Source organism: Chanodichthys erythropterus, chromosome 22 (genome assembly GCF_024489055.1).
Source record: "Chanodichthys erythropterus isolate Z2021 chromosome 22, ASM2448905v1, whole genome shotgun sequence".
NCBI classification, from domain to species: Eukaryota; Metazoa; Chordata; class Actinopteri; order Cypriniformes; family Xenocyprididae; genus Chanodichthys; species Chanodichthys erythropterus.
Window position 1 is genome coordinate 12,294,782 of NC_090242.1, and position 23,952 is coordinate 12,318,733.

At 35.0% G+C, this 23,952-nt stretch overlaps 2 protein-coding genes across 5 annotated transcripts in view; one reads left to right on the plus strand and one right to left on the minus strand.

The window, feature by feature from the left end:
* Positions 1-8,579, plus strand: part of wdr41 (WD repeat domain 41) — a 15,214-nt gene extending 6,635 nt beyond the window's left edge. For both annotated transcript variants that reach the window (XM_067376329.1, XM_067376330.1), the window contains 7 exons: positions 496-558; positions 751-852; positions 969-1,153; positions 1,224-1,345; positions 1,422-1,507; positions 3,408-3,544; positions 6,958-8,579. In XM_067376329.1, the coding sequence (XP_067232430.1) occupies positions 496-558; positions 751-852; positions 969-1,153; positions 1,224-1,345; positions 1,422-1,507; positions 3,408-3,544; positions 6,958-7,098 (836 nt within the window). In that variant the 3' untranslated portion in view covers positions 7,099-8,579. The remainder of the gene's footprint in view (positions 1-495; positions 559-750; positions 853-968; positions 1,154-1,223; positions 1,346-1,421; positions 1,508-3,407; positions 3,545-6,957) is intronic.
* Positions 8,580-8,641: 62 nt separating this feature from the next.
* The window catches only part of pde8b (phosphodiesterase 8B), a 69,641-nt gene continuing 54,330 nt past the window's right edge, over positions 8,642-23,952 (minus strand). For all 3 annotated transcript variants that reach the window (XM_067375262.1, XM_067375261.1, XM_067375263.1), the window contains exons 14-22: positions 23,331-23,495; positions 20,501-20,558; positions 19,823-19,952; positions 19,528-19,726; positions 18,080-18,297; positions 17,860-17,998; positions 17,606-17,773; positions 16,669-16,798; positions 8,642-14,426 (exon numbers count right to left, since the gene is read on the minus strand). In XM_067375262.1, coding sequence (XP_067231363.1) covers positions 14,317-14,426; positions 16,669-16,798; positions 17,606-17,773; positions 17,860-17,998; positions 18,080-18,297; positions 19,528-19,726; positions 19,823-19,952; positions 20,501-20,558; positions 23,331-23,495 — 1,317 coding nt within the window. In that variant the 3' untranslated portion in view covers positions 8,642-14,316. The remainder of the gene's footprint in view (positions 14,427-16,668; positions 16,799-17,605; positions 17,774-17,859; positions 17,999-18,079; positions 18,298-19,527; positions 19,727-19,822; positions 19,953-20,500; positions 20,559-23,330; positions 23,496-23,952) is intronic.

A 23,952-nucleotide genomic window follows, 5' to 3' on the forward strand; every position in this document is an offset into this window, starting at 1 on the left:
CTGCCAAATATGGTCCTATCCTAACAAAATATACTTCAAAGGAACCCTTTTTTACCCTTTTGACTGGTTTTGCCAAAATAATTTTTTAAACTACTTTCAAAATGTCTTTTCTGCTCACCAAGGCTGCATTTTTTTAATATCTTAAATTCAGTAAAAATGGTAATATTTTTAAGATATTATTACTGTTTAAAATAACTGTTTTCTATTTGAATCAATTTTCTGCTTAATATTTGATTGTTGATGATACATTCAGATTTTCAGGATTCTTTGATGAAATGAAAGATCTATTGAATAGCAATAGAAATAGATGAATAGAAATCTTTTGTAATGCTATACATGTCTTAACTGTCACTTTAGACCCATTTAATGTACTCTTGCTGAATAAAAGTATTAATTTCTTAAAAAAAAAAATCGTACTGACCCCAGTCTTTTAAACAGTATATATACAGTGTATTTAAAGAATTATTTTAATACATCTTCTGCTTCATTCTGAAGGAATCTCAGCCATGGTGGAGTTACCGAAGAACTTCATTGCAGCTGCCATGGATAAAGAGATTGGTAACTGAAAAATAATTTTATACCTAAAATGAATTAATGGTACTTTCAACAAATATGTTTCAAAAGATTTACACTCAAGTATAGTTCAGTTTAAAAATTCTCTAAGTAGCAAACACTTTTATGTTGTAGCTAAAGCTATTTTTTTTTAAATAAGCTTGCTTGTAGTTAAATGAATGGTTTCTGACGTTTCAGTGATTTTTAAGTTGAACATGTCTGGCTCAGACATTGCGGTTATGGCCATGCGTCATCTAGCTGACCACCACGACACCATCCATTCTCTCATCAACATCAACGGTGAGACATTTGATAGCAATCGATACCAATTTTAATTTCTCGTACACACATTAAGATCGTTTTGTATCTACTAGCAGCTTATTGTTGTGCTTAGTGTTGGTTATTGTTCATCTCAGACGGCTTGTTTGCGAGTGGCTCTCATATCGGTGAGCTCATCATCTGGGATTCAGTGGATTGGACGATCCAGGCTTATGAGCTCATTCTGTGGGAGGAGCCAGCAGGAGAAAGCCAATCGGAGGTCAGACTGACTCACCAGAAACAGATCGAGAGGTCGATTCAACACATGAGCTCAGATGGAGAGGTAAAGGAGCGTTTACCGTCCATTGCATTTATGTATGATAATTTGCCTTACATGGTTAAACCTCTTTCAGTTTATAGTGGCAGCTGTAGGCAGTGGTCTGTATGTTTATAATGTGCCGATGAAGAGTGTGGTGGCGTACAGGAAGATGGCCCATGATTCAAATGTCTTACACACCATGCTGCAGGAGGACGGGTATGAAAGCCATCAAATACTTTCTCAAAAACATCTGTTATGAAGCATTTCAAAGTGTTTCATATTTGTTTTGTAGGCACTTGATGTCGTGCTCCGAGGACGGTAGTGTGAGGATGTGGGAGTTACAGGACCTCCCCCTCCCTGCTGAACCCGCCTCCTCAGGTGAGCAGGACACGCCTCCTTTTGACAGCACAAGCACCTTCAGATCTCATTTCAGCTTCTGTTTTATCTCTTAAAGGACCCCCACGTCATCCAATATGTCTTTCTTTCTTCAGTCGAAAAGAAATTAAGGTTTTTGAGGAACATATTCCAGGATTTTTCTCCATATAGTGGACTTCACTGGGGTTCAAGGGATTGAAGGTCCAAATGTCAGTTTCAGTGCAGCTTCAAAGGGCTCTACACGATCCCAGATGAAGAATAAGGGTCTTATCTAGCAAAACGATCATTTAAAAAAAAAAACGACATGCTTTTTAACCACAAAATGCTCATCTTGCTGTGCGCCACGCATTACGTAATTACGTTGGAAAGGTCACGTGTGACATAGGGCAAAAAACATCTCGTTTTTTCCTCCAACTTCAAAATCGTCCGACATCGTTTTTGTAAAGGCCGTTTGGCTTAGTCTTTGCATGTTCGCTTTGTAAACACTGGATCGGTACTTCCGTACACGTCATAAGTGACCTTTCCAACACGATTACTTAATGCATGGAGCATCGCAGAGCAGTGCGCGATGAGCATTTGTGGTTAAAAGTATATAAAAATTATTTTCTTTACAAAATGGCCAATCGTTTCAGTAGATAAGACCCTTATTCCTCGGCTGGGATCGTGTGAAGTCCTTTGAAGCTGCACTTCAGACCTTCAACCCGTTGGTAGTTGTTAAAGTTCACTATATGGAGACAAAATCCAGGAATGTTTTCCTCAAAAACCTTAATTTCGTTTCAAATGAAGAAAAAAAAGACAAACATTTTGGATGACATGGGGATGAGTAAATGATCAGGAAATTTGAATTCTGAAGTGAACTAATCCTTTAAATACCTTCTCACCCCTTTCCCCGTACCATCACAAGCCACATCCTTCCTTCCCTTTTTCTGAAATTGATCCAGATGTTCTCATATCATCATTTGTTTCGTCATCCTGTGCGGAGAATGTGTGTGTTTGTGTGGGTTGTTCAGTCCAGCTGCTGTAAAATTATTACCTGAGTACAACCACCAATATTTAAATAGCCAATAGAAAAACAGCATTATATCTTTCTTAAATTGCACATAATTCAAATGCTATTAATAATAAACTATGATTATAAATGTTATTATAATAATATAATAAATTATAGTATAAAATATTATACTATTTATATTTATTACTCTGGGATACTTGATTCTGATTGGTCTATTGCAGAAATTGTAATCTGGGGATCTGACTGTATCCTTTGCTTATTTAATGTAAATATACCTTTTAATATTATAATTAGTTAGTTATAATAGATACACTTTACAATAAGGTTTCATTAGTTAACGACATTAATTAACATGAACTGAGAATGAAGAATACTTCTACAACATTTATTAATCATAGTTAATGTTAATTTCAAAATTTACTAATACATTTTTAAAATCCAAAGTTGTATTTGTTAACATGAGTTAATGAAATGTGAAATAACATGATAATGAACATTTTTATTAACTAACATTAACAAAGATTAATAAATGTAAAAAGATATAATGCTCATAGCTGGTTCATCTTAGTCAATACGTGAATGTTAACAAATGCGACCTTATTTTGCCCGTTTTATGTACGCAAAATAAACTATATCTCATGTTTAACCACTATAAGAGCCAGAGGCAAATCCCAGTAGCACTGGGCGAGATGAAGCTGTTCTCGGCGGGTACTCGAGCACTGAACGGCCGCTACATATATATTTAATGTCAGTCTCTCATTGAATTAAATGATTTATGACTGAAAACAGATGCTTGTGGCTTTCTTTTAAAGTTAAATGCATCATTATGATATTACATTATCACCAGTTTTGGGTGGTTTGGGCAATTCAGATGTTTGCTTTCTCTTTCAGGGTTTTTTGGCATGTTTGGCACTTTTAGCAGGTCCAGTAAACAGTCATGCCCTCCTGCTAAGAAAATCCCAGAAGTCCCTGGTCTGCGCTCACTGGAACTGACCGGTGATCTGATTGGTCACTCTGGAGCTGTGCAGGTACAGTAATGTGGCATGGATGATTTTTCTTTGACTAGTGGTATTGAGCGTTTTTCTCAACCTAGTTTCATGAACTAGTTTTAGATGAAAGCTTTTGATCATATGAGTAGAAATAGTGTCTTATTAGAAGTCATCGATCCTGGATGGAGCAGAGAATCGTTCTGACCTGCAGTTTAATTAAACTTTCTGACAGAGTGAAGGATGTGATCTACATACAAGTCAACTTTCGCATTGATCATCTGACATGTAGTCTGTTTCGCCAGCACACCCATCACATTACGTTATTATTCATATTGCATGTTTCAATCAACTTCAGCGAGTTTTATTATTTGCTTATCTCAATGTGATTTAGGCATGCATATAAAAACTGTTCTTTTAAGGCATGTACAATGTCTTATACATTCCCATCTGAGTTTGACAGAACTTTTCTTTTTCTTTTAATTTTTTTTATTTGACCTAAAAACCTCTTCTCTGACAATAAAGGTTTGTTTGGCCAAGGCAGTGTAGGCTAACAGGAGCACTGATTTGACTTACAGTAGCATTTTTAACCCTGAAACACAGAAATGCCGGAAGAAAGAGGATGAGAGGGGTGGAGGACAGGAAAAGAGGCGAATAGAGACTTCGTCTAATGACCTACACTTCTATTATTAGTTCTGTGTATAAAGTTTAAGAATGTTGTAGTTCCTGTAGCTGGTAGAGATTCGGCTCCAGCAATGCCAAGGTCATGGGTTCAACTCTCAGGGAGCTCACATACTGATCAAATGTTTGCTGGATTTCTTGCACAGTGGTATTTTTTAGTCATGTTTTAGTCATGGTTCAGCATTATTTTGTCATTCATTTTAGCTAGTAAGAATTTTTTTTTTGTGCAGTGTAAAAAAACTCAGTATTTTTTTCTTTCTTTCCAGTGCAAATAAACTTTCTTAAATAAAGATACTTTTACTTGAGATGTAAAATGACTGAAAAATTGATCAAGATTAAGTGAGTTTATGCTTAAATCAAGAACAAATATCTGCCAGTGGTGTCAGAAAAATAATCTTGTTTTCCCTTTGAATTAAAGGGATAGTTCACCCAAAAATGAAAATTATCCCATGATTTAGTCATCCTCAAGTCATCCTAGGTGTATATGACTATGTTCTTTCAGACGAACACAATAGGAGATATATTATAAAATATCCTGGCTCTTCCAAGCTTAAAATGGTAGTTAATGGGGCTCCTGATTTTGAAGTTTAAAAAAGTGCATCCATCCATCCATCATTAAAATAATCCAAACTCCAGAGGGTTAATAAAGGCCTTTATATGAAGCAATGGGTTTTTGTAAGAAAAATATCCATATTTAAAACTTTCTTGTTTTAGACTTCTAATTTGTGACCGGTGTTTTGTTTTGCTCTATCGCTTCCGCTTTCATCATACGTCAGGTCAGAGGTTACTCTTTTGGTGATTTGTGTAGGCCGTCTGCTGGAAGCTAGTTATTTTAGTTTATAAAGATTTAAATATTTTTCTTACAAAAAACCCATCACTTCACTTCGGAAGGCCTTTTTTTTTACCCCCTGGAGCTGTATGGATTACTTTTATGATAGATGGATGCACTTTTATGGACTTAAAAATCTTGAGCACCATTCACTCCCATTATAAAGCTTGAAAGAGCCAGGATATTTTATAATATAACTCTGATTGTTTGTCTAAAAAAAGATATATACACCTAGGATGGCTTGAGGATGAGTAAATCATGGGATAATTTTCATTTTTAGGTGAACTATCCCTTTATTTTTCTGACCCCATTAGAAGTAGATATTTGTTCTTGTTTAAGTATAAATTCACTTGATTTTAATCAATTTTACAGAAAACAAGACTATAATATATATATAAAGTAATTTTGCTTCTCAAGTAAATGCCCTCATTTAAAGTCATCATGAAATCAAAATCGATCCTATTTATTTTGTTAGCGCATATTACAAGGCTTGTGGTGAACAATTAATCCGTGCAAGTTAATACACAGAAAAAAATAGTTTGTCGCAGTAATCTTTAATCAAAATCTGAAAAGTTACTTGTTACTCGGTATGGAATGGTGTTCCTTTTCTGATAACATCAGTTTGATGGCTTTGGTTGAAAACACTTAAACCACTCCCCTCCAACCATTAGTCTGCTATGAGCGAGAGACGGAGAGGAGGAGCGCTAAAGTAAAACCCTGCCCTCTATTCAATATTCCGTTTCACTTGGAAATATGTCACAACACTGGAGAAAAGTCATTTCTGGTTCACTTAGACTTTAAGAATTTTTAGACATTTGTACTGAAAAAAAAGATAAAAATACTAAGTAAGATAATCATTTACTTGCAGTGTAATCTAATTTGAGTCAGTTTTAGTTATTGTGAAATTTCAAACCAAATATTCAAACATGGCAATTTATTCTGCTTTAGTTATACCAAAGACTATAGAATAACACAAGATGCGTCACTCGTATTGTTTTGAATTGGAGAAAGTGCAATGGGCAATATGGCGGAATAAGAGCCAATTGGCGATTGGTAAAGTCATCGCATCACTGCAGCAACCGTTAGAAGCTCCGGTTCCTATAGAAACAGTCAGACGTGCGCCTCCGAAATGATATACAAGAGACGCGCACTTAGGTTTGTGCATGCGCATTAGCTTGATCTAGCCTGAAATTTTTTTTTTGTGTCATGATTTGAGTATTTAGAAACAACATTTATGAGATGTTTGTTGTCAGATTTCAAATATGATATTTAATCGAAAGCCTGGCAAACAGCTTTGGAGAATTTGGTGTTTCCTCATTCAAAGAGACAGGAGCTGCACTTGAATGCCCGAGAGGCGTTTCAAAGATGGCCGACGAGTGAAATGACTTGTCTTAAAGGGACTTTGGTTATACTCGCTGTAAGTTATGTAAAAACAAGTATTTTACAAAGTGACAATTCGTATGGAAACTTACAATTTTTAGAAAAAATTGAAGCATGAAGGTCCAACCCTAAACCTAATTGTATAGAGATTGTACGAATTAGCCACAATTTCGCTAAAAACATAAAGTGTGTTGGAAAGAACTAACATAATTTTTCTGATCCTAGAACAACATTCCTGTCCAAAAATGTATTCCTACCCCCTAAACTTGTTATTCCTAAAATCAAAGGGAAATGATGTGTGAACAACACTGATGTAGAAGCTCCTAACCCTGCCTTTAAGCCTAATCTTGAAGCAAACTGTAAACTTGTCCCTCAAATCTGATTTGTTGGTTGGAGTGTTGTTCCAGGATCAACAGAGATGTTGATAAAGGAACATGTTGTATATGGTGAAATCACATTCATCGAAGCCAGATACATTCACAAGTTACAAAAGGCTTTTAGTAATGTGGATACGTTATGATGGAGGTCTCTGTAAATAAAGGACTCATTGTGGCTTGTGTTCCAGATGTTTCTGAGTTTTAAGGAGAAGGGTCTGGTCACCTGCTCCACAGATCACCTGCTCATCGTGTGGAAGGATGGAGAGCTGCACTCTCAACTCCGCAGTCTCGCCGTCTTCCAGAAACTGGAGGAAAACCAGGAACTGTGATCTAAGCAGCAAACCTTTTCCCCATCATCTTCAGGTCGTGTTTTAAATATGAACACCTTTCTTTGCCTTACTAACCATTTGCAAAAGCATCACATCAGTGTTTTAGCTTTGATTGTTTCAGTATGATAACATGCGTACAATGTTGTGATTTTAATTTGTTGGTTTTATGAGTGGCTGTTAAATCTGTTGATTTGTATAGTGTGATTGATGTGAGTTTGTCATTTTAAAACTGAATTTTTAAAAGTGCAATGATGAGTCTTATTTGTTAACGTTAGTTAATTCAGAACTAATGAGGATCTTTTTGTTACAGCGTGTATTAACCTTTGTTAATGTTAGTTGATACAAATAGTTGTTCATGTTAGTTCACAGTGCATTAACTGATGCATCAACTTTTGATTTTAATGTATTAGTAAATGTTGAAATGAATAAATATGCAGAATTGCAGAATTTATTGAATCTAGATAACTTAAATGAAAGCAAAATTGTGTTTTCAGTGTGATTCTTGAATGTATGCTTCTTTTTTGACGAAAGCGCAATTGATTTAAAGCTTGGTGTGTCCAAGTAAATTCATATCACAAACATGTTATTGCAAATTTTTATTTTTTTATATGTGTCTTACAAACACAATGGTTTCAGAGTTGGAGTGACAACTCCAAATGACAGCAGATGTAGAGACAGAATCAAACAGAAGTTTTATGCTATTTTCTTTATACAACTGACGACAAAAACCTGTTGAATGGCATGTGACCACTTTTACTTTCATTGATGTATTTGTTCAATAAAAAATAATTCATATACATTTGCGCAAGGATAATGCTTGTGTGCATTCCCAGAACTTCAAAAAATACAGTAATTGGCACAGAATCTGCACCCATCGATACAGTTCACGCTTGCTAATCAACCAGGCTGCGCCTCATCCGGTTCTCAGAGCAAGACCCGCCCCCCCCCCGGCTATGATGTCACTGTGAGGTCATAATGGTGTGCCAATAAGAGAGCCCTTTGATCGTGAGGGTGAAGTGTGAAGGATGAGACTTTGAAAAGATTCACAGCAACGTTCAAATATGACCATGGACTGATCCGCCATGAAATATTTTAACATTTTTTAATACTTTAGGTAGTTAGGTAAAGTTGTTTTATAACACAACATGATGCTGTATTGACAGTAGCTATGTTTCCATCCAAAGTTGTGAATTTAACTAAATTTGAATATTGCATAAAACATCTGCGAATAAAGCACCGTTTCCATGTGTTCAAGAAAGCAAAACTGGAAATTGCCGCAAAATATCTAACTAAAATGGAAGTTGCTACAATCAGGGAAGCCACTGTGGCTCCTTTTTCCGTCATCATAAATTGATGCAGACAATCATGTGATCTTGCGTTCAGATGCCTGGTGTTTATAAACACAATCATGTGAGATGCTTCTTGGAAAGAATTAAACCAAATCATTTTACTGACAGACTTTCCCAGACAGCAGCATAGTGTCGGCCCAGATCCGGCACACAGTTGTGGCCCGGATCTGGGCCGACATTATGTTGCTGTCTGGGTTGGCTTAGGCATTTCAGATTGATCAAACCAACATTTGAGATGCTGTGTGATGCGATTGGTCCACTGGTTAGTCCAGTTATCCAATCACATCCACTGTTGAGGCAAAGTCACGCGAGTCTGTTGTTGCGCATCAAGGGATTTATTCGGTAAATGTGTTTTCATCGTAGTTTAAGCGCATGTCTTCTTATCGATAAAAAGGTATCCGCCAAAATTGAGCTCATACATTTTTAATATTTCTGCACATAAAAGTAGGTGGATGGAAACATAGCTAGCGATAATGGATGGAGCATGAGCGCTTCCCAAAAGCCTGAGCGTTTCTATTACTTAACATAGAGATTCTCAATTTAAATCTGAAATAAGATGCAAAAACAAGATGCAGCTGAAATGAACACAACAGCAGCCATATATAATCATATCTAACTATATCTAATAGAAATATTTTGCCTCAATTTCTCAACAGCACTGATGTCCTAATATTGACTTCAAAGCAGAAATAATTGTGACTTATGCCTCTCTTAAAAAAAGGAAGGATTGTTAAAATATGCATAAGGAGACCAGAAATCAATCACAAAAATTACATTGGTAGTACTCAGATAGATGTTCATCCACCTATAAAGTAGTTACAGCTGGAAAAGCACGACTTACAGTTTTACTTTTACAGGTACAATAATAGTATAAATCATCATAAATTTATTTAAAAAAAAATAAATATTATAAATCATAAATATGAGCTGTATGTTTCTGATTTTAAACTAGGGGTGCACAATATATCGGCCACCATATCGGTATCAGCCGCTATATTCATTTTTAATTATTGATGAACCGATAATAATCGATAACGGCTGATAGTGTGAAAATTAGCTTTTATCGATCAATATCGGTTACTGGCCGATATATCAGTGCCTCTCTAATTAAAAATGAATATAGCGGCCGATACCGATATGGTGGCCGATATATCGATAGGTTTAAAACAGCCAATAGTCAGGGCCGATATATCCTGTCAATCAAAAGGACAGGAAAATGCACTGAATTTGTGCTTTGTAAAAAGAAAATGCTAAGAAACCAGTTTGATGTTCAGTATAAATAGTATTTATATGAATTAATAACATTAATGTAATCTTCAGAATATAGTTAATGTGTGTCAATATTAATTTGAGTAATGTGTTTGTTTATAACTGATACCAATTACTCTGAAAGTTGGATAGAATGGACAGAATGAAGTTTTTATGTGCATTTCTTTCAAAATATAATTAAAATATAATGATTAATTATTACTTAATTAATTTAAAAGAAGGTATAAAATGCAGAACCCCCAAACTATCGGTATCGCTATTGGTATCGGTAGATATCACTCTGAATCATCAGTATCGGTGGAGAAATTTAGTTTCTGTGCATCTTTATTTTTAATGTTATTGTTTGAATTGCTTGAAATATGATTGAAATAATAAAGTCTGTCATATAGGCTTCATAAAATTATAATGCGAACGTAATAATTGTGTGCTTGGGACGTGGCTTTTAAAGGTAAAATCAGCCTCTCAAAAATTATATACAAATTTTGATTTATACTTATTAGCCAATATATCGGTTATCGGCTTTTAAATATAAAAAGTTATCGGCTAAAATTTTCATATCAGTGCATCCCTATTTTAAACCCTTTTGTAACTTTTAAGTACACTTCTGTATATGCGATATTTGCTTTACTTTTTAAAAAAATAAAATAAAAAATAAATACAGAGAGACGAGTCAAAATAATTTTCTATTGTAATCGAAATTATGCCCCAAATACTGTTGATAAAACTTGTACTGAAACCAGACTGTTTCTTTACGCACATCATCACTAAACATTCAACAATGAACAAGAACTAAATGATCCAACAACCTCCAAAACAACTAATAATCCTCATGGATCACATGGTCTCGTCATATTTTAAATCTGCTGTAGAATCTCATCATCAGTGCTGAGTGAATGAGGCCCGGTTTAACCCACCGCATGTCTATAACAGAGATTAAGGCATGAACCTGAATATGCTCTCTATACTCTACATAGTAATATCTGTAAAAGAGTCCATAAAAATTCATAGTCAAAACATCTGAGTTTAAAAAGGGACTTTCCCTGGAACATTTTGTACTTTAAATTACCTATAAAGCCTGTGTGAGACAACGCAATGAAATGTTTTGTTACAAAGCAGGATAATGCAGGCCTACAGTAGTCAGGAAGAGAGAGGATGAGCGGGGTGGAGGACAGGAAAAGAGGGAATAGATACATCATCTTCTGACCTACACTTCCATTATTAGTTCTAAAATGTTCTATGGCTTATCTCTGTCGGCTCCAAACCCAAAATCACACCAGGTAAAGACTCGCCTGAGATGATCGAAATTCTTTGTTCACTGAGTGAATTTCATTTTAAACCATGTCGTTTGATTTCGCACTACAAGATGTCAAAACTGCCATTGACATTTAGCTAACCACTAATATTATACCCTGAACATCTACATGACAGAACATCACTGAATAAAATTTACTATTACACAATAAATGAAAGCATGTCCTGTCCATAAAGTGTACTCTACCAGTCAAAAGTTTGGACAAGTTCAAGTGTGTCCAAGCATTTGACTGGTAGTGTCATGAGAAACTTAGTTTGTTGTACTTTTTTTCTGGTTACTGATCACAAGGACCTTAGGGAACATGATTATAATGCTATAAAAAAAAAAATCAACAAAGCAATTTTTCCTAAGAAGTAAACAAACACAAGCTCGTAGTTACGCAAAATGCAAATACATAACACCATCAATGGAGTTAAAGGGATAGTTCACCCAAAACTCATTATTTACTCACCCTCAAATTGGTTCCCACACTGTAAAAAAGGAATTGTTGGCTTAACTTAAAAAAGTAAGTTTTGAGTTCATTGAAAATGTAAAATTTGAGTTAATACAATGAAGGCGATTGATTTAATCAACAGAAACTTATCTGAACCACATGAATTATCTAAGCTAATTTGACAAAAGAACAAATGTTGTGATAAGAATTTATTTTATTTTTTTTTTAGAGTGCATTGACTTCCATAGTATGGAGAAAAAAAATTCTATGTAACTCAATGGGGACCATCAACTGTTTGTTACACTAATTCCAAAAAAAATATCTTCTTTTGTGTTCAGAAAATGAAATAAATTCATACAGGTTTGGAACAACTTGAGGGTGAGTAAATGACAGAATTTTAATTTATGGGCGAACTATCCCTTTAAATAATGTGTACGGTTCTTTAGGTTTACCACTAGATGGTGACAAGAGCATCTGCCATAATTTGTACTGCAGCATTAATATCTGAAGAGCTGTAAATAAAAAAAAAATGGGTGAAAGAAAACAGTATAATATCTATTAAGCATGCATATATAGTATATTATAAAAGAATTCTTAATGCATTTATATAATACATCAGTTGTAGGTTCTTGTACAAAATTGTACTACAGTTGCAATATAAATTACAGTTTAAAAAGTATAATGCCTTAAAAATTCATAATCATAACCCAATTTCAGAGTGTTTTTACAAACATTTTTACTCACACAAAAAAAGTTTTGTTTTTTTTAAGTGCAAAAATAATCCTTGACATTATCTGCTAAAAAATATTGTCTGATTTAGCTCAATAATAATGATTTAGAAATGTTAATATTAAGCAATACCCACTGATATAGCATGCATTCAGAATACTTTATATAATACATTACATATACAGGCTTCAAAAGTGCTACCAAAACCACTGTTCTACCCTTGTGACCACATAAAAGCAACAAGAAAAAAGGGAGGGAAACAGATAGAATCAGGAAGGATGAGAGAACAGGAAAGAGGAAAATCAAAACCCTGCGAGCTGCTGAATGTGCACCGCATGCCTTTAACTGCACAAGCGCTTAAAAACAGTCACTGTGATGCACTGCCAACCGAAGAACAACAAGAACAGCTGCTGCCATCTTACAAGGGCATTGTAGAATCAGAACCGTTGATGTCATAATGATGTCATCACAGTCGGAACACTCTTGCTGGTGAGTTCCAGAACTAGAACAGTCGCTGTGAAGTCATCGTGAAGATGAAGCTCTCAAGAGCTTCTTTCCAATCACGTCTACACAATGTGTAAAGAGTAAAAGGACGTCAACCGAGTTATAAACATTCCTTCTGAGCCTGTCTGTGAGCCAATGCAGTTCAGCTAGGCGTCCAACTGTAATCCGGCGAAAATGAGGTGCCATGACACTAACAGCTACGCTTAATAAAACATATGGGTTAAAAAAAACAAACTCCTCAGCGATCGGTCAGCGTGACTGATTTCAAGAAATCAGTCGGAACGGCTTCAGCCAAACATCTGTTTAAAACTCATCATCGTGCTTGATTATAAACGCACCTTTGGCACCGGATGCTTTTTGGCCTACAAAAGGTGAACGTTTGAAGCTTGTCGGCGATGTGCGTCTATGGTAAAGCAGACCCGCGATTATGGAAGCGATATACAGCCGAGCTCATTTTGTAAATAAATAATACTTAAAATGGTGTAACACTTATAATACGCGTGAGTTCACCAGTCAGCATGAGCAAACGTGTCAGTGGTCTCGTCATGAGGCTGTGCTGGAGTTTAGGTTTACACATAGATTAGGGAATGTTGCATCCGTACGGACCGTTGCTTGAAGTAGGAATGTTAACTGCCACGTGTAAAATACATTTAACACTAAGCAAATCATATCACACACTCGTTCTCTCGCTCACACACACGCGTCGTCGAGCTTCACGTTATTACAGTATGTGTCTGGATATACAGTGTTTCTGAGAAATATATTCTTTGTTATTATTGGCTATTTATATCAAAATTATTGATTATTATACACCAGTCCTTGGAGTCTGAGAAAGGCTTCTGATACAGAAAATGCTGGAATAATGACAGCCCGCGGCGGGCTGATCCGTTGCAGTTTTTACATTCTCACACACTGAATGGTTTTCAGTGCTGGTCAATACCAATTCATTGTCCGAATACTTCAGTTCTTCCGGTTTGGCAACTTGACATTTGTTTCTCTTGACAACATTCTGTCAAAATATTCCATCTGCATTGATCAGGACTGAAGGGAGTGCCTCAGGGCTCCCTACTGGGTCCTTTGTGGTTTCCAAAGTAGTTTAGTCCTCCTTATAACTGCTTCAGAGTCCAAATAAAGCCCTTTTCGCATTTGGATCTACAATCCCACATGTCTGTTAATATTATATGTGCATGTGTATAGTTACAGACCTCTCTGAGCATACACGTTTCAGTCCCAGTGTATATCCCATAGTTTAGCGCATATTGTATATACAGTCCTCTGCTGGACTAAGATCAGTCTTTATCTTCTTGTGTCAGACATAAAAAAAAATAAATCGCTGTCCAGAAATCACTAAAAACAGCTGAAAGAACACAGAGGATTTAAAAACAGAGAAGAGAAGAAAGTGAAAAGATGCTGGAAGAGGATTGTATGATGATAAAGTGCATTCATTTTGTCGTTTGTTTGTATTTTACCCTCGTTACCGGGCGATTGTCGCTAGGGGTGGAGCGTCGTCGGAAAAACAGGGCTGCTGATTTGTGTTCAGTGGATGGAATCTTTGAGGCCCGGCAGAGATGCTACATTGAACCTCTGATCTTTGACCTCGAGGGCAAGGGGGTCATGAGGGTTCACGGAGGAGGTGGAGGCCGCAGGCTTTTACATTTCATCTCATCCAAGTTCTTCCAGTATTTGTAGTTCTCCGCCAAATGCTCCATCAGACCTGGCAAACTGGCAAATGCTTGAGAGAGAGAGAGAGAGTACAAAATGAAGTCTAGGTAATTAACAATAATTGACAGCCTGTAATTAAAAAAAAAAATTATACTTTTATTCAGCTTGCATCAAAGTGATTAGTAGTGACAGTAAAGACATGGTACAAAATATTTCTATTTCAAATAAATTGCTGTTCTTTTGAACTTTATATTCTTTAAAGAATCATGAAAAAATTACTTGTGTAGCACAACTATTTTCAACATTGATAATAATATGAAATGCTTCCTGAGCAGCAAATCAGCATATTAGAACGACTTCTGAAGGATCATGTGACACTGAAGACTGGAGTAATGATGCTGAAAATTCAGCTTTGATCACAGGAATAAATTACTTTTTAAAATGTATTCAAATAGAAAATTGTACAACATTACCCTTTTTACTGTCTTTTTGATCAAATAAATGCAGCCTTGGTGAGCAGAATGAAGTCTTTTTTCATAACAGTAAGCAAATGTTGTTCATTCTAATGTTTTTCTTTTTCCTCATATTACCATCTGTTTGGTTGCATTGGTTTCTGGCAGACGGACTACAGACGGTAGACTGTGTGTGTTTTTGTTTGCATGAGTGTAAATATGGCTATTTGTATATTCACACATATGCACACACTCTCAGATTTCTAGTACATCTTCTTGAGGATGTTTTCAGTGCCCCCCGCTGAATCTGTCTCACACACACACACACACACACACACACACACACACACACACACACACACACACACACACACACACACACACACACACACACACACACACACACACACACACACACACACACACACAAGCAGCTCCTCTATGATAAACTGACCTGATCGTGACCTTGGGAACTAAATCTGTGGAGAGCTCAAGAGATTCTGCTTCACTGCATCCTGACCCCAGACTACGGAAATCAAAGACACACACACAGATGCACATTCTTTCTCTCTCTTTCTCTCTCTCACACACGCACACACATACACACACACAATCACCCCTGCCCCTCTCCATCATTTTTAAAGTTTCCGTGACATCATGGCTGTTGTGTGTTGACAGTAAGCAGGTTTATTCTCTGGGGTTCAGCTCAGTGGGAAACAGAACCTAAAGTTTCCAAAGCTCACCACAATCAACTCAACCTCTGGATAACATTATCACAACCTCTCAGCAACCATCTAATAGACCCCCGTGCTTCACCCCTCCAGTCCAACATCTTCTGCTGCTAATGGACCATTTCATCTCTTTTAGGAGAACCAGATGAGTCAAAAGATGCCTGGGAAAGTATTCTTGCTCGCTCTCTCTCAAACTCAGACAAACATACTGTACGTAATACTTCTTCATTATTATGTACCAGAATGATCATTTTCTACTCAGTGTTTGGTGAATTTTTCCCACATTTGTAGAGCTGAGTGAAATATGTGATACACAAAGGCAATATAAAATTTATCACAAATATTGCAGTAATCTTAAGGCAAGATCTATTAGACCAATTCAGGGTTTCTGGCAACATGCATTTTCAGTTTGCATCTTCATACAGTTAACTCAATATTTATTTCTAAGTCTATGTACATATAATTAAAAATGACTAGATTTTCTTTCTTGTGTTCAGAATCCAGCGATTTTTGTGCATGCCTTTTTTATTGCATTTTAGTTGGACAACATTCCTAATATTTCAATCTCGGCAACTGTGGCTGTGAGGAAGGTTTATTATAGTTAACTAAAACTAAAACCATTAAAAAAACATGTTCGTTACTTATAATAAAATAAACATTAACTGAAATAAAATATAAAAACCTTCAAAGTATTTTATTTCAGCTAGTTGCCAAGGAAACATTTTTCACGTTCATTTAGTTTACCTTGACAAATTAAAACAACCAAAAGTAAAACTGAAATGAAAATGAATAAAAAATATATAAACTAACTAAATTAAACTAATAAAAGTGATGAAAAAACAGCAATTTTTTTTTTATTTAAACTGAAATTAAAATGAAAGTAAGAAAATATAAAACGAAAAATGATTCAAAATATTTAAAAAAATCATAACAGTATTTCAGTAATACTAAAATAACACACTACTGTGAGGCTAAAAGCAAATACATTTATATTGAGATAAATGTCAAAATATTGTCAAAAGGCTAAATAATATTTAGATATATTTTTTGATCTATACGGCACAACCCTAATTGTGAAAATGGTAAGAAATCACCAATGTATTGCATATGTGAGCATGTTTATATTTACCATCCCAGGCATCAAACATGTCCGTGATGAAATAGTCGATAAATGAGATCTGGGATTTAGGAATACTGCAGGTATTCCGGTCAAACACTGGCATGACAACCGGCAAACCTTGTCTTTTCTCCTCATCAGTCTAGGGAAAGAGGAAGATTGCAAACACAGAAAGCATACGTAAAACATACGTAAAGCATACATTGTAAAAAATATTTCAACATTTTACTTTACTCAAATATAAATATATATATACTACTACTGTTCAAAAGTAAACATTTTTTTTAATGTTTTGAGATTTTTTCTCACCAAGGCTGCATTGATTTGATCACAAATACAGTAAAAACAATAATGTTGTGGAATATTATTACAATTTAAAAGAACCATTTTTTATTTGAATACATTTTAAAATGTAATTTGTTGCTGTGATGGTAAAGCTGAATTTTCAGCATCATTCCTCCAGTCTTCAATGTCACATGATCCTTCAGAAATCATTCTAATATGCTGATTTGATGCTCAAGAAATTATTATCAGTGTTGAAAACAGTTGTGCTGATTAATATTTTTATGGAAACCATGATACGTTTTTTTTCTCCAGGATTCTTTGATGAATAGAAAGTTCAAAAGAACAGCATTTATTTGAAATAGAAATGTTTCGTAACATTATAAATGCTTTACTGTCACTTTACTGTGTGTGTGTGTGTGTGTGTATATATATATATATATATATATATATATATACATACACACCATATATATCAAAATGCATTAACTTCTTAACACTTCTCATTGTCCAATCAAATCCGGATGGATAAAATCAAGTCCTGCCCTACATTATTTATTACTGAATACTCTGCTTCATATGAAAATACATTGTGTTATGAAAGTTAAAAGACATTGTAAGCATGTGCATGAGGAAATGAAGTGCATATGTGACTGAATGTGTTTACCTGAGCAAAGTACTCCTCTGAAATGCGACCAGCCCATTCGATGCAGAGCTCCAGAGGTCTGCAGGGATTGGCCACGTCGGCACATTTAATCAGCATCCGTTTAATTAACAGACGATTCTCAGGAGAGTTGCGAATACTGGCCTGTCCCTCACAATCACTGCCTTCACTCTGTTTCACATGCAGATCAGCAGTGGTTAGATTTCACTCTTACGTACAGTACGCACAGTATGGAAACACAGTAACGTGTGTCTTACATTGGAGCTCGTCTCCTCAATGGCACTCATGGGTTTGTTGATGCTGTTTACGAACTTATTGACGTGTTCAAAGTGTCGAGTCATTTCTGTTGCCAACACCATGTCAATTATGGCCTGCCGTAGGGTCCGAAACTGAGTCCTGAATATTGAGAGGTTGAGTGAGTTTAGTACTGGACCAATGTGAGTCATGTAAAATGTATGATTAAGCAGACACTGATACCTTTCCATGTTTTTGAAGATGTTGCACTTGCTGTCTCGTACAGTAAGCTGGAAAGCAAGAGCGGCGTGGTGGCTCTCCAGGACGGCTGTGTCGTTGTACAGAATCGCCAGCTCACTCCCTGCATTGCACAGGAATGAGTTGGTACGGCCCGGGTGATCGACGTCATGGACCGTGGCTGCCAATAGTGCTGCAACTTCATCTAACTGATCAAGACTGCCCTGCAAACACAGCAGAGACACTGTTGGTGTAGACAAGTTCTAAAAGTAACCCAAAGTCGTTTAGGTCAGCTCAATATTAGCGACTGTCTGATTATTCTTTCTGAGATTAACAGCATCAGTCAATAACTGAGGAAACTTAACTGGCTTCGTTTCAAATATTTTAGAGTGAATTTTGAATAATTATTAAGGTTAAATTACTATTAAGTGTTACAAATTGATGTTAAATATGAATAAATGTATGATTTAAATTTCAGCATTTATTTAACATTTATTAAAAAGAAATGTTTTAAAACAGTTACATTTGTATTTTATATTAATTTTATTTTATTTTAATACTTAATATCAATTTCTTTCAAAAAAAAAAAAAAAAACCCAAAACAAAACAAACATACTGTATTTGGAATTTGAATAATCAATGAATATTTTTTGTATGTCATATTAAATATAAAATACTAATGTAATATAATAAAATAAAATATACTATAGTAATAAAAGTATATTTTTAATTTTTATTAAAAATAATACTGCAATTTTGATAAAATTCTGTTTCAATCCATTTTACATTTTGATTTTATTTGGCAACTGTAAAACTTTATTTATAAAGACATTTTCAAAACATTTAAAATTGTATTTTATATTAATTTCATATTACTTTAATACTTAATATAATTTAATAATTTTTTAAAGAAATGTTTAACAATGTATTTGAATAATCAACTCATATTATTTTTGTATAATATAATATAATATAACAATTATATTGATATTATTTAGAAAAAAATAAATGCATAAAATGATTAATTATTGAGAAATATAAGTCAACCACTATTTGACATAATTCAGGATAGTTATGGATAGTTTTGATAAAATTCAGATTCAATCAAGTTTATATTTTGATTTCATCAGGCAACTTTAACAGTATGGCACAACGTTATTATTATATTTAATTTGAATAATTATATCATAAATGATACATTTATTTATAAAAATGTTTTTTAGAATAATTTAGTACTTAATATAATTTAACAAAACATTTAATATTTTAGAAATGTATAACAATGTACAATATACTCTTGAATCTGTGCAATTATACAAAATAAGTCTTACTAAATCATCAGTTAAAGCACTTCTGGAAGGCTCTCCTTTACTTTGACCATATTTTTCAATTTTGAATGAAAATATGAATTGAGACATTTCTGTTTCTGTGTTCTGATTGGTTGTCACAGTTACCTTGACTCTGTCCTTGCGCAGGAAGTAGGCAGTGGCGTGCAGAACGTCTGCGGCGTGTGTTGAGTTGTGGTAGGAGTTGGAGGCGTGGTAATTAGCCTCGATCACCTGCAGCCACGAACGCAACGTGGCCTCTGTGCAGTTCAGGAACTCACACACACCAAAAGCAGAGAAAATCTTCAGACCCAGGTATGACAGCGGCCTGCACACACACACACTAAAGCACTCAGAACTTTTCCCATTAAAATAAACTTTTACACAAAGAAATAAACAGAATAATGATCAAACGTTCTGGTACCTCTTGTGTGTAGCTGCTTCCAGCTCCAGGATATTGAATTCCCAGCGTTCCTCCTCGTTGAGCAGCTCTGCGATGGATGGCGGGATGTCGTTTAATGGCACAGGTACTGCCAGCTGACTCTGACTCATATCTGAGTGGTCAAAGGTTCAAGTTCAAGATGGAATATGGCAGAAAGACACAAAAACATAATTCAGACACTTTAAAAAGCTATGAGAGAAAACTTTTTTACTTGCATTATCACCCAAAAAACACACTGTGTGGCATTTTACGTATCAAGTAAAACAGATATTTAATATTAATTTATAATACTTGATAGTAATATCTCAATATATAATGTAAAAAGTCACCTCAAAAATATTTTATGTATTCTGAAATTTATTCTTTGCATATCAAATAATGTAATAAAACTTTTTAACTCTCAACTATATGTAGTTTTTCATTTTCTTTCTGTTAAACATTTTCTAGCCTTTTTCTGCATGATCTAATTGCAATTAATAATGTTTAAGTGAGTATTATATCCTATGATACTATATCACATTAGGTATGATCAAAGAAGGTAAATAGGGTGAATTTTTAATCCATACTGTCTTTAATAATAGTTTATTCAAAGTTAGTTTACAACATCCAACTTTTCATCCGACTTGTATCATAACAATAATTTTCAAGGCTAGAACTTACTGTGTAAAGCACTTTTGGAGAAGACATACTCATTCCCAGAAAGCCTTCTGAGTCCGTCCTGAATTAAAGAAAAATACACATCAATACATCTGACTGAAATGAAAGAAAAAAAAAGACTTGAGGAAGCCAAAATATTGTTTCCAGCCAACATAATCATAACAACAGACTTAAGCACAGCATTACCACGCTACCCATAACTCACTCAAGCTTGCTCTCATGAGAAAAGCCGTTTATCAGGCCTGGAGGATATTAAACACACAGAAAACAGATCCAGATTCAAATAGACTCATCCAGTACTTAAAACAAACTCTGTCTGAGATGTTGCAGGCGTAGGATAATAGAACTGTACATGCATAAATATGACACACACACACATCCCGTCTGTAATGATCACAGGCTTCCAGCTGCACTATCTCAACTCGGATATTTCACTGTGTGATTGACCTCTGACCTCTCCCTCAAAAGGTCACCCACCAAAAAGGTCATTTAAACTCTTGAGGTTTGTGCATCGCATCCGCTTGACCTTCATGTAACAGAAAAAAAAGTGACATTATAAAAGGAAGCAGCCTGAATCTAGCTTGTAGTTAATTTGCATTTTTAATATTTTTCCATTTAAAGGTTTGGGGTCTGTAAGATTTTTAATTTTTTTTCAGATTAGTCTCTTTTAGGCATTTATTTGATCAAAACGTTTTTTTTTTTTTATTTAGTGGCGAAAACAAGCTTCCATATAATACAGAGTTATGGGAGTGAAGGTAAAAATAACAAATTTCTCTCTTCTGACTGCCGTTATCAATCTCTCTCTATTATTTTTCCTCTTTTTGAAAGTTGTGGAAACACTATTGTGGAGTTTGACAAACCCGGAAATGTGAAAAGGTTTAATAAAAGCATTCATTACTTTCACAAATTTTTTTTACTGAGCCACATTTTTGAACAGTACTGTGTAAATGATTCAAATCTGCCTCAAATGAATACTATAGATTAAATACAACTCTATTTACAGCATCTTGCTGAGTCAAATGTTGATTACTATAGCAAATAATTTCATAATTTAATTTGTGTAATCATGTGTTTACAGTAAAAGCCTTTTGTTTACAACAAAAGTAAAAATAATGTAAAAAAAAACATAAAAATATGCTTCTATCATACTTTTTTAAACGTTTATCACAGTTTTGAGAGTATAAACAAAAATGTACATATATTCAATGTCATCTCTCAATTAATAGGTCATAAACATTCCTACATAATGGAATTATGGAAGGAACGTCAAAAGATAAAACAGCGAAATTCCTAATATTACTTCCAATATTTCCAAATTATGTTCATTTTCATAGAGCGGGCCAATATCGTGACGATTATTTAAAATCAATCGAGAGAAGCAGATATCGTTATCGTGATAAAATACGATTAATCGTGCAGCCCTAATTTAATTTAATTTGACATTTGATATTCAACAGTATCCTTGACATTTATTCAACAGAGCTTTTGATCTGCCTGCATTGACACTATTCTTTAAAAGGAAAAATTATATACCAATTATTAATGTAAAGCTGCTTTGACACAATCTGCATTGTAAAAAGCGCTATATGAAGGTGACTTGACTTGACTTGACATAATAACTATAAAATAATTAGCAAAATGCTGTTTTACTCGATGTACAGCATATTTTTCCACACACTTTTTATCTAGTAACTTTTCCACAACTTTTCCCAGTTGTGATGACTAGAATTAGAATTATAATTAGAACCAGAAGATCAGAATTTTAAAAAATCTACTTTACATAATACATAGAAAGAAATATTTTGGAACTAAGTATAATTAGAAATTTCAAATTTATTTCCATGATTTGTCTTGGCCTGATATCGCTAAGCTTTCAAGGACTGTGGGAACCCTGCCAACTAACAATCTTCTAACTCGTGTTTGCAACCAAAAAGTAAACCTTTTAAACTTCTTGGTATTTGTATCCAACTATATCATGAAGATGGATAATTTAAGCTCGACTGTACGGTAGTCACTGCATCACTATGCATTGACATACTGCTCAACATACTGCTCAACTGCACCAACTCTCAAATCAGTGCCTTCTGTTCTGCGTGTCCCTGCAAATCTCTGTCTGTGTGAAGACTCCTTCAGTCTAACGACTCTTTTCTTGTCTAAAACATTTTAAATCTGGTTTAAAAGTGGAATACTTTCAAAGGGGGAGACGTGGAGATGGCAGACAGCGAGACCGCTGTGTAAACAAGCGCGGCACTGTCGTCACAGACGGCTGGCTAACTGTGAAACACCCCGTGCCAGGCAGCATGGAGCTTAATGCATCTGTGCCACAAAAACAAGAGCATTCACATCTACTGACTGCTACTGACATACAGTCACACACTGTAGATAAGAACCTTTTCCTGGCAGAGCAAGTCTGAAAATCTCCCGTAATGATGATTCTCTGCTGAAAAAATCTGCTCTAGTTTTTGTTTACGTACAGGAAATCAGTCTGTGGAATTTCTCGGCTGTTTGATATTGATTTGTACAGTTTATGATGTTTTTGTACTGTATGTGTTTGAAGAGGATTTTAAAGCTATTTCTGTGTATCATGTGGTTTGAGATGACTTGTAGTCTGTTGTGCCATTTAATTCCAAACAGGAGTCATATGATGGAATCAAGCTTGTCTTGCTCTTTTGAAATAAAAATATAAAATAAAATAGTATTTTATTAGTATTTTAATTTTATTACTAAATTAGTTAGTAATAAAATAAAATAAAATAGCTTTGAGAATGAAAGGTGAGTGCTTGTAATAGAGGAAGTAATAGACATGCCGAATGACCCCTGAACCTTCACTTACACTCATGAGACCCCCCACCAGGTCATTGGTGTGAGGGTCATCTTCCTTTGAGGCCAGTTGGGGTGAGTACAGTTCGGTGGTCCGCAAAATCTCCAGAACACGATCCAGAGCTTCCGCTACTGTCACAGGACTGCTCTCCTGTGCTGCGTTAATGATATTTATCACCTATAAAGGCAACAAAATACAGGAAGACTGAAGACAGAGGGTGAGAGACAACAACAAACCACTAATCAAAGGTTTAGATCCATAAATATTTTGGTAAAGAATCTCCTCTTTTGGCATCTGTTTTGCTTCCTGAGTCATGACCAAGTAATCGTAAATATACAACCGCAGACAGACAAAAGTGTTTGGTGTGTATCTCAGGGATGTGTGCCAGATGAACTGAATTAGAATTGAGGTGGCAGACAGGATCCAAAGTTTGCATTTGAATTTGAATGGATGGATGTGACATTTAAAATTAATAGAAATTTAATAATATTTTTTTAACTAGAAAAGCAAAGTTTGTAAAGACTAAATATTAGCTTGATAGGCTTGTTTGAAAGTCTGAAAAGTTTAAAAAGCCTGACAAGGTTAGATAGTCAGAAAGACAGACAGACAGACAAACAGACAGACAGACAGACAG